Below are 15,771 nucleotides of genomic sequence, written 5' to 3'. Positions count from 1 at the left end.
TTATTCAGTTATTATAATTCTGAACTAATTCTGCATTAGTTAATAATGTTAATCTGAATATTTAAATATCAGAAGTGCTGATTATTTGTAACATCACACATCTACTCTTCATATGTCTGTGGATGGAAATTTATTAAAAATTATATTTAGATTTAAATATGACTGTAAACATTTATCTGATGTGTTGAATAATATTGAATATTTGGATGATGTTCATGTAAGTGAAGTGATAAGGTGTTCTTCACATTTTGCCCAGGTGAGCTGTGTATGCTTTTTTGATTGACAGCTGATACAGAAGCTTTGGCCCCGCCCCTTTACAGACCCCTCAGGTCTCTTCAGAGGAAGCACCTGGCGCAGGTGAGCCCTCAGGCTGATTTCAGGTCAGTTATACTGCCGTTGTCGGCTGGAGGTTTGATTTGAACATGACGCCATGACGTCATTACGTACACAGTGAACATGTGGTGCACTAGAAGGAATCCTAAACTGCACAAAGCTGATGGTCCGGCGGTGCTCCTGTGTCATTTGGAACAAGCTAGAGACAACCCACCGGTCACCTGTGTGCAGGTGAGCTAGCAGAAGGGCTGTTTTTCTGAGTGACAGAAGCAGATCTGCGCTGGCCCCGCCTCTACAGATCCCTCACCAATCAGGTCTCTCCAGAGGAAACACCTGGTGCACCTGAGTGACAGGTTAAACTTTCTTTAGCTCCTCCCCCTCCCCCGTTTCAGCCAGTCTAGTGTTTGGGAAGGTGAACACGCCCCCTCTCCCTCCTCCCTCCCTCCCTCCCTCCTCTGGCCATGATAGGATTCCTCGGAGGAGTAAAAGTAACATTTGGCGAAAGGACACCCGACACCCGGTAACCGGATCCCGAGGCGGAAGAGTGACTGAATGGAGTGAACAATTAACTCAGGCATGTCTTCCTGTGGCCTGAATGTGAGTCAGACGCCGGAGGTCCGCGCGCCGCCGCGGGACGCGAAGGAAGACGACGAGGACGCGGACGACTCTGAGTATTTTGCGCGCGCGCCCGCTGCCGCCGCCGCTGATTTCTCTCCTTCATCATCATCTTCATCATCATCGCCCTCCTCCTCCTCCTCGTCTCCGTCTCCGTTGTGCTTCTCCGCCGAGCAGGTGGCGTGTGTGTGCGAGGCGCTGCAGCAGGCGGGACGGGTGGACCGCCTGGCCCGGTTCCTGCGCACTCTCGGCGGCGGCGGCGGTGGTGGTGGTGAGAGTGTACTCCGCGCGCGCGCTCTCGTCGCCTTCCACCAGGCGCGCTACAGCGAGCTGTACGGCATCCTGCAGGGCCACAGCTTCAGTCCCGCGTGCCACGCCGCGCTGCAGGAGCTCTGGTACAAGGCGCACTACACGGAGGCGGAGAAGGCACGCGGCCGCCCGCTCGGCGCTGTGGACAAGTACCGCGTGCGCCGGAAGTTCCCGCTTCCGCGCACCATCTGGGACGGAGAGGAGACCGTGTACTGCTTCAAAGCGCGCTCACGAAACGCGCTCCGGGACGCGTACGCGCGCAACCGCTACCCGTCACCGGCGGACAAGAGGAACTTAGCCAAAGTAACGGGACTGTCTCTCACTCAGGTCAGCAACTGGTTCAAAAACCGGCGGCAGAGAGACAGGAACCCGTCCAAAAGGTGAGGGGCATGAGGGGCAATGCAGGTGAGCTGAGAGCAATATGCAAATGTGCAATATGCAAATGAGGAATCTGCCAAGTCTCAGGGTTCACTGCGGGTTAAACGCAAAGCAAATTCAAAGAAAGTAAACTGACTACACTTCGTCTTGTACCTTCAGTGTTCATCTTTCACCTGGAGGAGGTAATGTAGTGAAACTTTAAAGCACATAACCTCAAAGTACAACCTCACTGCTGTACCTTAAACTCACTTTAAAGGAATCAGGTTTAAAGCTACATCACATCACTAATGTTTACAGAAATAAAGGTATAAACGACACAGCAGCAGCAACAGCACAAGAGCCTCCGGAGGTCCGGAACCTGCTTTCAGGAGATAAATCAGGATTTAGGAGATGTTTCAGCTCTGCTTCCTTTACGGAGAAAAACAGTCTCTGAGGGAATTTCACTCATCCGAGTGCCAGACTTTCAGTTTTCTTTATCTGGCAGTTTTTAAACTCAGAATTTTATCAAAAAAAAAAAAAAAAAAAACCAAAACTTTCTTTTCTGGCAAAGTCACATGTACTACAGTAAAACCTTCAGACTAGCAACATGAACACATTTAAGAATTTCTGAACAATCAGATAAGGAAAATATTTGACAGTTCTGAGATGAAAGTGTTTCTCTATGATTCAGCGTGTAACTGTATCACATTATCGTTGTTATCACTGTCAACATGACGCCATCATGATGGTGATATTGTAAGCCTGAGTGAAACAGACGCACTGCACGAAGCTGAAATACAGACACGACTCTCATCAGGGTTTCCCAAACGCTTGGTTTCTGATAGAGCACAATTTAAACACACCACTGACACCAAGCACTAAACGTCATGATGTTAAATCAGGACCTACTAAAGCTACTGAAACTACTAAATCTACTGATACAATTAAATCTACTGATACTAATATTAAACCTACTGATACTACTAAATCTACTGATACTACTATTAAATCTATTAATACTATTACTAAATCTACTGATACTACTGAACCTACTGATACTACTACTAAATCTACTGATACTACTACTAAATCTACTGATACAATTAAATCTACTGATACTAATATTAAACCTACTGATACTACTAAATCTACTGATACTACTACTAAATCTACTGATACAATTAAATCTACTGATACTAATATTAAACCTACTGATACTACTAAATATACTGATACAATTAAATCTACTGATACAATTAAATCTACTGATACTAATATTAAATCTATTAATACTATTACTAAATCTACTGATACTACTGAACCTACTGATACTACTACTAAATCTACTGATACTACTACTAAATCTACTGATACAATTAAATCTACTGATACTAATATTAAACCTACTGATACTACTAAATATACTGATACAATTAAATCTACTGATACAATTAAATCTACTGATACTACTAAATCTACTGATACTACTACAGAACCTATTAATACTACTAAATATACTGATACAATTAAATCTACTGATACAATTAAATCTACTGATACTACTATTAAATCTATTAATACTACTAAATCTACTGATACAATTAAATCTACTGATACTAATATTAAACCTACTGATACTACTATTAAATCTATTAATACTATTACTGAACCTACTAATACTGCTGCTAAATCTACTGATACTACTGACGCTAATTCTTTTACTAATAATGCCAACACGAACACCACCACTTCTTATAACTCTAACACTAATACTACTAATATATATACTACAACAATATTTCTACTAATACTACTAATGCTAATTCTACTATTAATACTAACACTAATAACTGTATGTCTACTAATACTCCTACCAATAATACCAATACTAACACTACCACTTCTTATGATGACATACTACTAATAATACAAATACTAGGAACAATATCTCCACTACCACTAAAACTAATAATACTAACAGTAATACTTCTACCACTACAGCTACCACTAATACTTCTACTAATAACAATTAATATTACTGATAATACTGATAATGACATCTCCACTACTATTAATACTAATTACACTAATATTAATATGCGGCTACTTCTGATAATACTATTGTTACTAATAGCAATAATACTACCAACAATAACAATATCTTTCCTACTACTAATACTAATAATGCTAATGATAACATTCTACTAATAATACTATCACTAATACTTAGCAGCATACTACTAATACCAGTACCAAAACTACCACTTCTTATGATAACAACAATAATACTAATACTACAAATAATACTTATAATAACATTTCTACTACCTCTGTTACTACTACCAATAGTACTAATATTAATACACCACTAATTCTGATAATACCAATACCAGTATTTCTATTAACACTACTTCAGATAATCCTGACATTAAAACTAATAATAATACTAATACTTTTACTTAATACTTAAATATTTCTATCAATACTACTAATAATATTTAATAGTAGTAATACTAACACCAGTAGTACTTCTACTACTGACACTAATAATACTAATACTTCTACTATTATTACAGCTAATATTAATATTAATAGCAATAACACTAGAAGAGAGTGTAAATAAGTTACAGTAAATAAGTGGAAAGGATAAACCCCCGGTTCACACTCGGACACGTGAAGTGTGTGTGTGTGTGTGTGTGTGTGTGTGTGAATCAGCCTGTGCGGTGTTTGTGTGTCAGGTCTGTATGCAAACGGAAGCAGCGTGGTGCTCACTCGGCACGAGAAATTAAACTGCTTTTATATAATCCTGTCAATCACCAACAGAAAGCTTTTAATTCTTTTAATTCAGCTTTAGTAGTACTGTGAGTGTGTGTGAGTGTGTGTGAGTGTGTGTGAGTGTGTGTGAGTGTGTGTGTCTGTGTGTGTGTCTGTGTGTGTGTGCGTGTGTTATAAATTACTCTGCGCTATTTACTTTGCCCTTTAGCCTAAGGGAACAGGAAAACCTCTTCTTCAGCAGTAGACGACCCCCACATTACACACCCACACCCACACACACACACACACACACACACACACACACACACACTGCAGACAGCATTTACGTCTTCTCCTTTACACGCTTTTCACTTTTGTGAACAAAGCTGACGTGCACCTGGCGGAGGTGACCTCCTCACTCGGTCTCTTTCTGACTCACACACACCAATGCAAACATACACAAACAAACACATACACAATAATACACACACACACACACACACACACACACACAATGCTGATGTCACACACTGCTAGAAGATACTTTTGTGTGAGAATCTCCTTCATCATCAGAGGTCATTTGGTGACTTTTGGATAGATGCGGTATCTAATGTAGCTGATATACAGTAATAGCTCATGATAAGTGAGAAGAATTATAAGTGACTTTTATGAAAAGTTAAGAATGTTTAAGGTTAATCACACAGAGCTGAATTCAGAGTAGAGTTCAGCGTTCAGGGAGGATTTAATACTGAAATGACACACGTCAGTACTCAGAGCTCAGACCGAACTACAGACTGAAGCGCTGCTCAGAAGTTACGTGAGAGTTACGCACACGGAGGCGGAGTTTATCTAAAACAGAGGCGTGTCTCAGTTATGCTTCATTCTGATCTTGAGCTCAAGTGCATGTTTCTTGCGTGATATCAGCTCGAGTGAGGAGCAGCGTTAAGTCCAGCGCCGCTGTCTGATAGTTCCATGTAACTACAATATATCACTCTGAAATGTATATATTTATATTCCGGCTGTAAATACGCTCAAAAATACTCCAAAGGATTATCTGAAGCCAATATTAAAGACATAAATATGACACTATTCATTAATTAATAGTTCACAAAAAGTTTTTTTCCCGCATCAAGGACATTGGAACAGGCGCTTCTTAATCAGAGCCATTGTTTTATCTGGAATAATGAATTTTTTTATAGATAAAATTCTAAAAGAAAGTAAATCTTCTCTGTAAAAGTAGCAGATGAGCGCTTGGTCCGATTATCCTTCAAACCACAGACACGTTTTCTTTACAGGAGAGCACATGGAATGAACACAAACACTGGTTTTATTTTATTAATTCAGAAAATTAAAAACTAAAAACTAGTGTAATAAAATCTCCTACATCCCGAACACACATTATGTATTATATATACAATTTTCTAGTATCTTGTCGCTTCATTAAGTTGTGCGCTGATGGTCTTGTCGTTGTTGAAAAAAACCTCACCTTAGACACTTAGAGTCAAGAAAAATCTGGCAACCTCAGAGGTGTGAAGTACACGCAGGTGATTTTAATAATCTGAAAGTTGAGCCGGTGCGTAACGCGACTCTGAACATGAGGAAGTTTCCCTGTGTAAATATTGCGTAACTGGATTTGAGTCACTACGCTGCGTGCTCTGTACAAGTACTGAGTTCTTTGTCAGTTATCACTTCCTGTGTATTTTAAGCTAATAAAAGCTGATACGTATTCGCATCATCATTGTTTTTTTTTTTTTTTTGATGCTTTTCCTTGATGTTTGGTTTGTGAATTTAAAAAAAAAAACATGCACAGAGTAATCGTGTTTTCTCTTCTGATGGATGTCCATTCTCAAAGCCACATGTTCCTTTAAAAGCCCAAGGTGAAGCTAATCAGGTGTAGACGAGTGGAGATGTGTGATGTGAGGATGAGAGTTACGTATATTTAAAATGCTACTTTCTGTCTTTCTCTCTCTGTCTTTTTGTCAGCGAATCAGACGGGAACCACAGCACCGAGGACGAGAGCAGTAAAGGACGTGAGGATCTGTCTCCATGTCCACTCTCAGGCTCTGCTGATACGATGACATCACACGTGTCCCTTTCCTCCCGAGCCCCAGAACTCCATCCGACGGAAGACGATAAAAACATTCTGTTTAACGGGACCTTCCTTCCTTCCTCCTCCAGGTTCCTCTCCTCCACAGGAAGCCTGTTGGGCGCTCCGGGTCTCACTCTGCAGCCGCTGGAGTACAGACCCAGAGTGAGCGATAAAGAGATGGACAGATCAGAAGCGATCGGTTCTTCTCATGGAGATGGAGTGCATGAGAAAAGGATGGACAGATTAGACGGAGGAGATGATGGCGTGTTAGCGATCTCTTTCTTCAGAGACACAGAAGCGGAGGTGAACAGCAGAGCTTCAGGTTCAGGGTTAGAGTACGATCACGTGGAGAAGCTTCAGCTCACGAGTTACGTTCTGGAAGATGAAGCCACGGCAGATGGAGGAAGTGAAGAAGCGTCGCTGATGAGAGACTCTTTAACCCTTCCTCATCTGCAGCTGCCTTCATCTTCCTCGCCTTCTGCACCAGAGCAAGGTGAGAGTGTTACGGAAGGAATAACACACCGCAGATCATGCGCTTATATGAAAATAATCCATGACATGGTGAGATGCAGCACGAGGTGAAGCAGCGTTACTGTTAGCACTGCTGGATTATTTTCACATAACAGCACAGTGAGGAGTGTTTTATTCTGCTTATACCGCAGCCACTTCCCAACCAATACAATGTTTACTTTATTAATGAACGTTTTAACGGTTTATAGTTAAGATTTAATGTCATGGAACGACAAGTTAGTTCCTGTTCTCACTTACATCAGCCTCTATCTCTCTCTCTCTCTCTCTCTCTCTCATTCTCTTTCTCTCTCTCTCTCTCTCTCTCTACCCTACGCCCTAAATAGTGCACTGCAGTAGGTTAGTATGAACCCTACGCCCTAAATAGTGCACTGCAGTAAGTTAGTATGAACCCTACACCCTACAGAGTGCACTGCAGTAGGTTAGTATGAACCCTACACCCTACAGAGTGCACTGCAGTAGGTTAGTATGAACCCTACGCCCTACAGAGTGCACTGCAGTAGGTTAGTATGAACCCTACGCCCTAAATAGTGCACTGCAGTAAGTTAGTATGAACCCTACACCCTACAGAGTGCACTGCAGTAGGTTAGTATGAACCCTACGCCCTACAGAGTGCACTGCAGTAGGTTAGTATGAACCCTTCGCCCTACAGAGTGCACTGCAGTAGGTTAGTATGAACCCTACACCCTACAGAGTGCACTGCAGTAGGTTAGTATGAACCCTACACCCTACAGAGTGCACTGCAGTAGGTTAGTATGAACCCTACACCCTACAGAGTGCACTGCAGTAAGTTAGTATGAACCCTACACCCTACAGAGTGCACTGCAGTAAGTTAGTATGAACCCTACACCCTACAGAGTGCACTGCAGTAGGTTAGTATGAACCCTACGCCCTAAATACTGCACTGCAGTAGGTTAGTATGAACCCTACGCCCTAAATAGTGCACTGCAGTAGGTTAGTATGAACCCTACGCCCTAAATAGTGCACTGCAGTAGGTTAGTATGAACCCTACGCCCTACAGAGTGCACTGCAGTAGGTTAGTATGAACCCTACACCCTACAGAGTGCACTGCAGTAAGTTAGTATGAACCCTACACCCTACAGAGTGCACTGCAGTAGGTTAGTATGAACCCTACGCCCTAAATACTGCACTGCAGTAGGTTAGTATGAACCCTACGCCCTAAATAGTGCACTGCAGTAGGTTAGTATGAACCCTACGCCCTAAATAGTGCACTGCAGTAGGTTAGTATGAACCCTACACCCTACAGAGTGCACTGCAGTAGGTTAGTATGAACCCTACACCCTAAATAGTGCACTGCAGTAGGTTAGTATGAACCCTACACCCTACAGAGTGCACTGCAGTAGGTTAGTATGAACCCTACACCCTACAGAGTGCACTGCATTAGGTTAGTATGAACCCTACACCCTACAGAGTGCACTGCAGTAAGTTAGTATGAACCCTACGCCCTACAGAGTGCACTGCAGTAGGTTAGTATGAACCCTACACCCTACAGAGTGCACTGCAGTAGGTTAATATGAACCCTACGCCCTACAGAGTGCACTGCAGTAAGTTAGTATGAACCCTATGCCCTACAGAGTGCACTGCAGTAGGTTAGTATGAACCCTACACCCTACAGAGTGCACTGCAGTAAGTTAGTATGAACCCTATGCCCTACAGAGTGCACTGCAGTAGGTTAGTATGAACCCTACGCCCTACAGAGTGCACTGCAGTAGGTTAGTATGAACCCTTCGCCCTACAGAGTGCACTGCAGTAGGTTAGTATGAACCCTACACCCTACAGAGTGCACTGCAGTAGGTTAGTATGAACCCTACGCCCTAAATACTGCACTGCAGTAGGTTAGTATGAACCCTACGCCCTAAATAGTGCACTGCAGTAGGTTAGTATGAACCCTACACCCTACAGAGTGCACTGCAGTAGGTTAGTATGAACCCTACGCCCTAAATAGTGCACTGCAGTAGGTTAGTATGAACCCTACACCCTACAGAGTGCACTGCAGTAGGTTAGTATGAACCCTACACCCTACAGAGTGCACTGCAGTAAGTTAGTATGAACCCTACACCCTACAGAGTGCACTGCAGTAGGTTAGTATGAACCCTACGCCCTACAGAGTGCACTGCAGTAAGTTAGTATGAACCCTACACCCTAAATAGTGCACTGCAGTAAGTTAGTATGAACCCTACACCCTACAGAGTGCACTGCAGTAGGTTAGTATGAACCCTACGCCCTAAATAGTGCACTGCAGTAGGTTAGTATGAACCCTACGCCCTAAATAGTGCACTGCAGTAGGTTAGTATGAACCCTACGCCCTAAATAGTGCACTGTTTTTGGAGTTTTATAGTCATTAAAACTCAGAGGAGGATCTTCAGTGTGATTATAAAACCCAGTACCCTAAGAAGGTTCTTCACGGGTTCTTTAAGGAATTCTTTGTATAATTAGTGACTAATAGCTTTCTACTCTGAAGCATTTCTGATCTGAAACATTTTGTTGTAAGATTCCACATAGAACCTTCAAGGGTTCCCTCAGAGGGACAACCAGAGAACTGCTGGGTCCTAAGAGAAGCAGGTTCTAGTTTTCACCCCATTCAGATAGAGGAACTGTTGAGGAACAGCTGTTGAAGCTTTAAAAGTTCTAGATAAGACCTTTTTTCTAAGAGTGTAAAAGTTAGCGCATCCACATGATGTACTCGAGAGCCTCGGTTCTCAGAGTGTGGTTCATAACGCAGAACCAGGACGGATGTGTGTATGATGGAACAGATGTGGAGATCACCATCACCTACGATTGAAAAATCTTATATTCTACAATCAGTTGTTACAGTTCTAGCTGAAGAGCATGTGAGGGTTCTAGAGTTGGGTGCTGTGAAGGTGAATCCTCAGGGTTTAAGAGAATACACAGCTTCCTGTGATTTTCCACAAGGAACCAGAACTGGAGCGCTTAGAACCTTAAAAAAAAACGAAAACAGGAGAGCAGTTCTTAGGGAAGATTTCTGTCAGTTTGGTTTGTTATAGTTTTTTTATTTAATGGAAAAAAATTATTTCAGTTTAAAAAAATATTTTTCTATATTAACACACTCCTTCTCTCCTCCCTCTCTATCCTCCTCTCCTCATCCCCCCTCCTCATCTCTCTCTCTCTCTCCTCATCTCTCTCTCTCTTTCTCTCCTCATCTTTCTCTCTCTCTCCTCATCCCTCTCTCTCTCCTCATCCCTCTCTCTCTCCTCTTCTTATCCTTCTCCTTCCTCCTCTCCTCTTCCTCTCATTCTTTTCTCTCCTCTTCTCATTCCTCTCTCTCCTCTTCTCCTCTTCCCTCTCTCTCTCTCTCTCTCTCTCTCTCTCTCCTCTCTCTCTCTCTGCTGTAGTGCTGGTTAGCGTTAGCGGCTTAGCTGTGGAGCAGGAGCGGGGGACTTTGGCTCCTCTGCAGCCCAACACGGTGCTCTTTAACCTGGGCGACTCTTCAGCGCTCGGTCCAGTCAAACAGGAGTGTGAACGACACGTGGATTTTTCCTGCATGCAGAACACACACCTGCGCTTCACACACACACCGCTACACCTTCCACAGGTGGAACTGACGGAGTTCAGGGGTCGTGACTCTCAGTTGACCTCTGACCTCAGTGCGGACTTCCTGAGCACTTCAGCAGACGTATAGAGAAATGAACTGAATTTTGAGACGTGTGTTAAATTATCTTTATTAGCGTTAGAATTTATTCTCCCACTGAGTGTATTCAGTGTGTGTGTGTGTGTGTGTGTGTGTGTGTGTGTGTGTGTGTGTGTGTGAGATGAGAGGATGAATTTATTAAATTTCAGATAAGAAGTGCTAAAAAGCCAAACTGTATCATTTTCACATTTTACTGTTACTTTAGTTTAAAATGTCAGAAATGGGACTCGCGCACATCGCAGAATTCATCCGAGCCAATCGTTTCGATTATTGCGTCATAACTAATTTGCATAAACGGTGAGTGTAAGTGGTTTCTGGCACAGCTCTGTGTAGTGAATTTGTACAGGAAGTGAACGTTCAGCCAGCTGTCTCTGTGTCTCTGTCAATGTGAGATTATACAGTTTTTTTAAAATATAAAACATGCTTTATTTAAATTTACTGAATCAGCTGTTGTTTTTATCCAGAGTGACGTACAGATAGACTTACAGAGGCTGGGATTTAAACTCATGTCCTTCTGACTGTACACCACTGACCTTACTGCATCACCACACACCTCCTCACTGCACATAACACCAGGCTGTGTAGAAAACCACTATAATAAAAATCTAATAAAATAATAAACCACTGTACTCTTCTCTCTCTCTCTCTCTCTCTCTCTCTCTCTCTATCCTTTATGTACAAACAAATAATTAAAATATTTTACATACAAAATTTAAGTAGGATTTTTTGAAAAAATTCTTCTCTTTTTTATTTTGAAATAAAAGAACAATAAATTATTGAATACAAACATTTTTCTTTTATTGTAATTATTATTCTTATTGTCTATTTAATTGCCATTATATGATTTTATTATTGGACTTTATTTTTAATGCCAATTTTTTTTCAGCTGAATGAAGAGAGGTTTTCTGAACGAAGGAGTTTTTTTTTCCTCTGTTCAGAATGATGATCCGTTTATCTGATGGCTCTGATTATTATTTTCTTCGCTATGTTTTATTCATTTTCTTCTACACAGAATGATGAGAGGAGCCCGAGCTTAATAAATAAGACACACATTTCAAAACTGTGGATTATGTGAATATTTATTTTTTATGTTGTTCCAGAGAATTTCCCGTTCCCTTCGCTGATATTATTATTTAATCAGACCTGTGCTTTTCTTTCTTTTTTCCTTCTTTTTGAACAGAATTAAAACGGGCCAGGCGTTATTGCTGGAGCGCTCAGTGTCAGTGTTTGGTCTGCGGTGGAGGTAAAAAATGATTCCTGCTAGGAAATATGAGAATGAGAAGGTTTAAGCAGTGGGTGGTGGTGAGAGGAAGGCACGCGCTGATCCTGCACGAGACCCTGGAGGTAAAAAAATCCCCGCGTCCTGATGGGTTGCACATGCTCTTCAGTCTGGAGCTGGTTAGAGAACTCGGCTCGACTCGGCCGCTTTCATTCAAATAAACACGAGGCCATTCGTCGAGGTGAAGGGTCTGATCATTTGGGGCGACCAAACCGGCTGTGTATGTGTGTGTGTGTTTGTGTGTGTGTGTGTATTTCAGGATGTTTAGAAACAGAGAAAGTATCCATGACATTCAAACTATGGAAAGGACAATTATGACGTCATCAGTGCGTTTCACACACCACGTGCTTTGTTTATGGGAAACGTACATGTTAATCGTTTAATGATTTGCCGTATCTGGGTGGAGAAGAGCTCGTGTTGGTGTGTGTTGGTGTGTGTTGACTCTGAAGTGTGCACTTGTGTGATTAGTTGGCGCCCTCTCCCTGTGACAGCGGCTCATCAACACACAACACCAGGAAATTTATTAACGAAAAAATTCATTCGTCATTAAAAATCTCTATTAGCTGTGTGTGAGACGAGACTGCAGCTGGCCAAATACTGTGAGGTTAATTTAGGGTGTGTATCTACTGCTGTAACACACACACACACACACACACACACACACACAGGATAAAACCAAGTTGAGGTCTTGCTCTTATATTTTTGAGCTCCAGCAGATTGTGTGGGTTTCATTCATTATTTTTTCCAGAGAGAGAAACAGAATTCTATAAAAAAAAGTTTTACAAAATACAAACAATATAGAAACATTTATTATTATTATTATTATTATTATTATTATTATTATTATAGCTAAATTTAGTTAATAGTTTCAAAATGCATATGATAAAATAAATTGTACAATGAATTATTAGAAAATATTTCAGTATATTCCATAATAAACTGTGTGTAATTATATAAAATAGATAAAAGGCATGAAAAAATAAAAAAGGACGAGACACACTGTTATTGAGAAAGAGCAACTCTGTGTGTGTGTGTGTGTGTGTGTGTGTGTGTGTGTGTGTGTGTGTATGGGTGTAAAGGGGGTCTCCGGTTTCAGGATCCGCCCTCCAGTGTAGAAGTGGATCTGCACACTTTCGTTCTGCTCAGTCTGCTCAGAGCAAATCGACTAAAAATCACACACACACACACACACACACACACACGCGCACACACACACTACATCGAAGTCCAAAACCAGTTTAAATCAGCGATAGACATCACTGCAGGAGGAGAAAATCACTTCTAAGCGCTTGAAGGAGTTCAGAGGTTTCACATTCAGGAAGTTCATCATTTCTTCTAACCTAAAGACCCTTCAGTTTTCTGTAAATATTGTAAACGGAGATGTTTGGATAGTTGTGATGTTGGAAGAATGTCTAATTTAGGAGGAGCCTTGATTCTGAATCACATCATCCTGAAGGAATTGCTCATGTCTGGAGATTTGTATCATTTATCTGGAGCTCTAGTTGTCCTTTTCTTTTAATTTTCCAGGATTTTTTTCTTCTTAGAAGCACTGATTTGGAAATTTGATTGCTCTTCTTGCTCTTCTCGGAATCTTTCTGACTGGCGCTCCACTGGAAACTCCAAATCCCCTGAAGGAACTGAGAGAGCTTTGTTCCAGTGTTTGGAGGAGCTGCTGCTCTGCTCTGCTGGGGGAAAAGTCCAACGGTTCCTTCGCCTCTGTTGAGAAGAACAGCTTCATGTTCTGGAGCTTGTGGGTTTGTGAAGATCTGCCCAATTCGGAGTCACTGATCTTCTCAGGGTCTCAGAGGAGCTTCAGTTTTGGGGATGGTTATCGTACCGCGGTTGGATATCGCGCTGTAGAGTAGAGTATCATCACCACGATGTCGACTTCACCGAGCTTCGGCTTCACGCAGGAGCAGGTGGCGTGTGTGTGTGAGGTCCTTCAGCAGGGCGGAGATCTCGAGCGACTCGGTCGCTTCCTGTGGTCGCTTCCGGCGTGCGACCGCCTGCACAAGAACGAGTCGGTGCTCCAGGCCAAAGCGGCGGTGGCTTTCCACCGAGGAGACTTCCGCGAGCTCTACCGGATCCTCGAGAGCCACCAGTTCTCCGCGCAGAACCACGCCGGCCTGCAGCAGCTGTGGCTCAGGGCGCACTACGCGGAGGCGGAGAGGCTGCGCGGCCGCCCGCTCGGGGCCGTGGGGAAGTACCGCGTGCGACGGAAGTTCCCGCTGCCGCGCACCATCTGGGACGGAGAAGAGACGAGCTACTGCTTCAAGGAGAAGTCGCGCTCCGTGCTGCGGGACTGGTACACACACAACCCCTACCCTTCCCCGCGAGAGAAGCGGCAGCTGGCCGACGCCACCGGACTGACCACCACACAGGTCAGCAACTGGTTCAAGAACCGCAGACAGAGAGACCGAGCCGCCGAGGCCAAGGACAGGTGAGCTGTAACCGTGCTGCGCTGTCTCTCTCTCACACACACACACACACACACACACACACACACAACTCCAACTGCTGTAACTCTGCTTCAGTAAACACCAGCACACGACCTGCACCTTTACTGTGTTTCCATTTCCAAACCATTAAAAGTACACACACACTCACGCGCACACACACACACACACACACACACCTTCCCAGGTAAGAGATAACACACACTACAGGTACAAAACATTTCCTCTTGTTGGTGCCACACCAGAGACAAGGAAGAGTACAGTTTGGTACAGTTTTAATCTGTGAGAGTGCAGATTCTAATCATCAATAATCAGAGGACAATAATAAACAAACAGAAATAAACATTCACTCAAAGCTGTTTACTAAAAAAATTCTTATTCAATTATCATTAATCTATAAATACTAATCATTCAAATATCCACATACTGTATGTGTAGTCTGAAGTACATGAAGTGGAATGTAGAAAAATAATTCCGTTGTTTATTTGGATTCCAAAATAAAACACACACACACACACACAGCTAGTTTAAGTGGAATATAAAACCCTCTGTATTTATTTTGTTTGAAACATTTTGCTTTTCTGTAAGAAGATGTAGAGAATAATTGAGGACACTGAGCACTGAGGAACAAACACTTATTTATTTGTTTGTTTGTTTATTTCTGTAGTTATTTTCTAACTAAGTCTGTATCTTTGGCAGTATGAAGGTAACATTTTGTCACACCAATAAAGCAAACTTTCGAAACACACTGTATATTCAGGTCTGAATTTTTATTCACATTTATTGGAGTGTTTACAGCAGACTGAGGTGTGATGACATGTATGTGTGTGTGTGTGTGTGTGTGTGTGCGTGTGTGCGTGTGTGTGTGTGTGTGTGTGTGTGTGTGTGTGTTTATTCACAGAGACAGTGGAGATGTCAGCACTAATAAACCTCTTCAGCTCTGCAGCTCTGAGGAGGAGGATGAAGAGCAGCTCTCTCCACCAAGAAGCCCCGCCCCCAGACCAACCCCAAACCCCGCCCATCGACTGCTTCACCAAGTCAACCCGAACCTGAGACCCACCAGGAACCTGAACCCGGACCCACATGGTACCCAGACCCGGTACACACACGAGCCGCTGCTAAGAGCCTTAACAGAGACCCTCAGTGAGCCGGGACCTTAAAGCTTATTATTATTATTATTAGTATTATTATTATGTATTACAGCTTGTGTCACTGCAACACACACACACACACACACACACACACACACACGGTATTTTGCACTCCAGTTGATTGTGTGGATTTTATAAAAATTTTTTGTCCAGTGTTTTTTTTTATTAAAAAAAAAAGTTCATTTTTTAAAAATAAATAAATAAATAAATAACCTCCATAAACGTCAGTC

At 42.4% G+C, this 15,771-nt stretch overlaps 2 protein-coding genes across 2 annotated transcripts; both read left to right on the top strand.

The window, feature by feature from the left end:
* The first annotated feature begins 370 nt into the window (after positions 1-370).
* six4a (SIX homeobox 4a) lies at positions 371-11,532 on the top strand. The gene is made up of 3 exons (XM_026939485.3): positions 371-1,637; positions 6,352-6,950; positions 10,360-11,532. Exons 1-3 carry the CDS (start codon positions 910-912, stop codon positions 10,644-10,646), a joined length of 1,614 nt encoding a protein of 537 aa, XP_026795286.3. The 5' UTR covers positions 371-909; the 3' UTR covers positions 10,647-11,532.
* A 1,452-nt stretch (positions 11,533-12,984) lies between these two features.
* six1a (SIX homeobox 1a) lies at positions 12,985-15,754 on the top strand. Its single transcript, XM_026939310.3, has 2 exons — positions 12,985-14,374; positions 15,292-15,754. The coding sequence occupies exons 1-2, from the start codon at positions 13,815-13,817 to the stop codon at positions 15,548-15,550; spliced, it is 819 nt and encodes a 272-aa protein (XP_026795111.1). The 5' UTR covers positions 12,985-13,814; the 3' UTR covers positions 15,551-15,754.
* Positions 15,755-15,771: the final 17 nt, after the last annotated feature.

Source organism: Pangasianodon hypophthalmus, chromosome 3 (assembly GCF_027358585.1).
Source record: "Pangasianodon hypophthalmus isolate fPanHyp1 chromosome 3, fPanHyp1.pri, whole genome shotgun sequence".
NCBI lineage: Eukaryota > Metazoa > Chordata > Actinopteri > Siluriformes > Pangasiidae > Pangasianodon > Pangasianodon hypophthalmus.
This window is presented reverse-complemented; position numbering and strand designations above follow the sequence as displayed.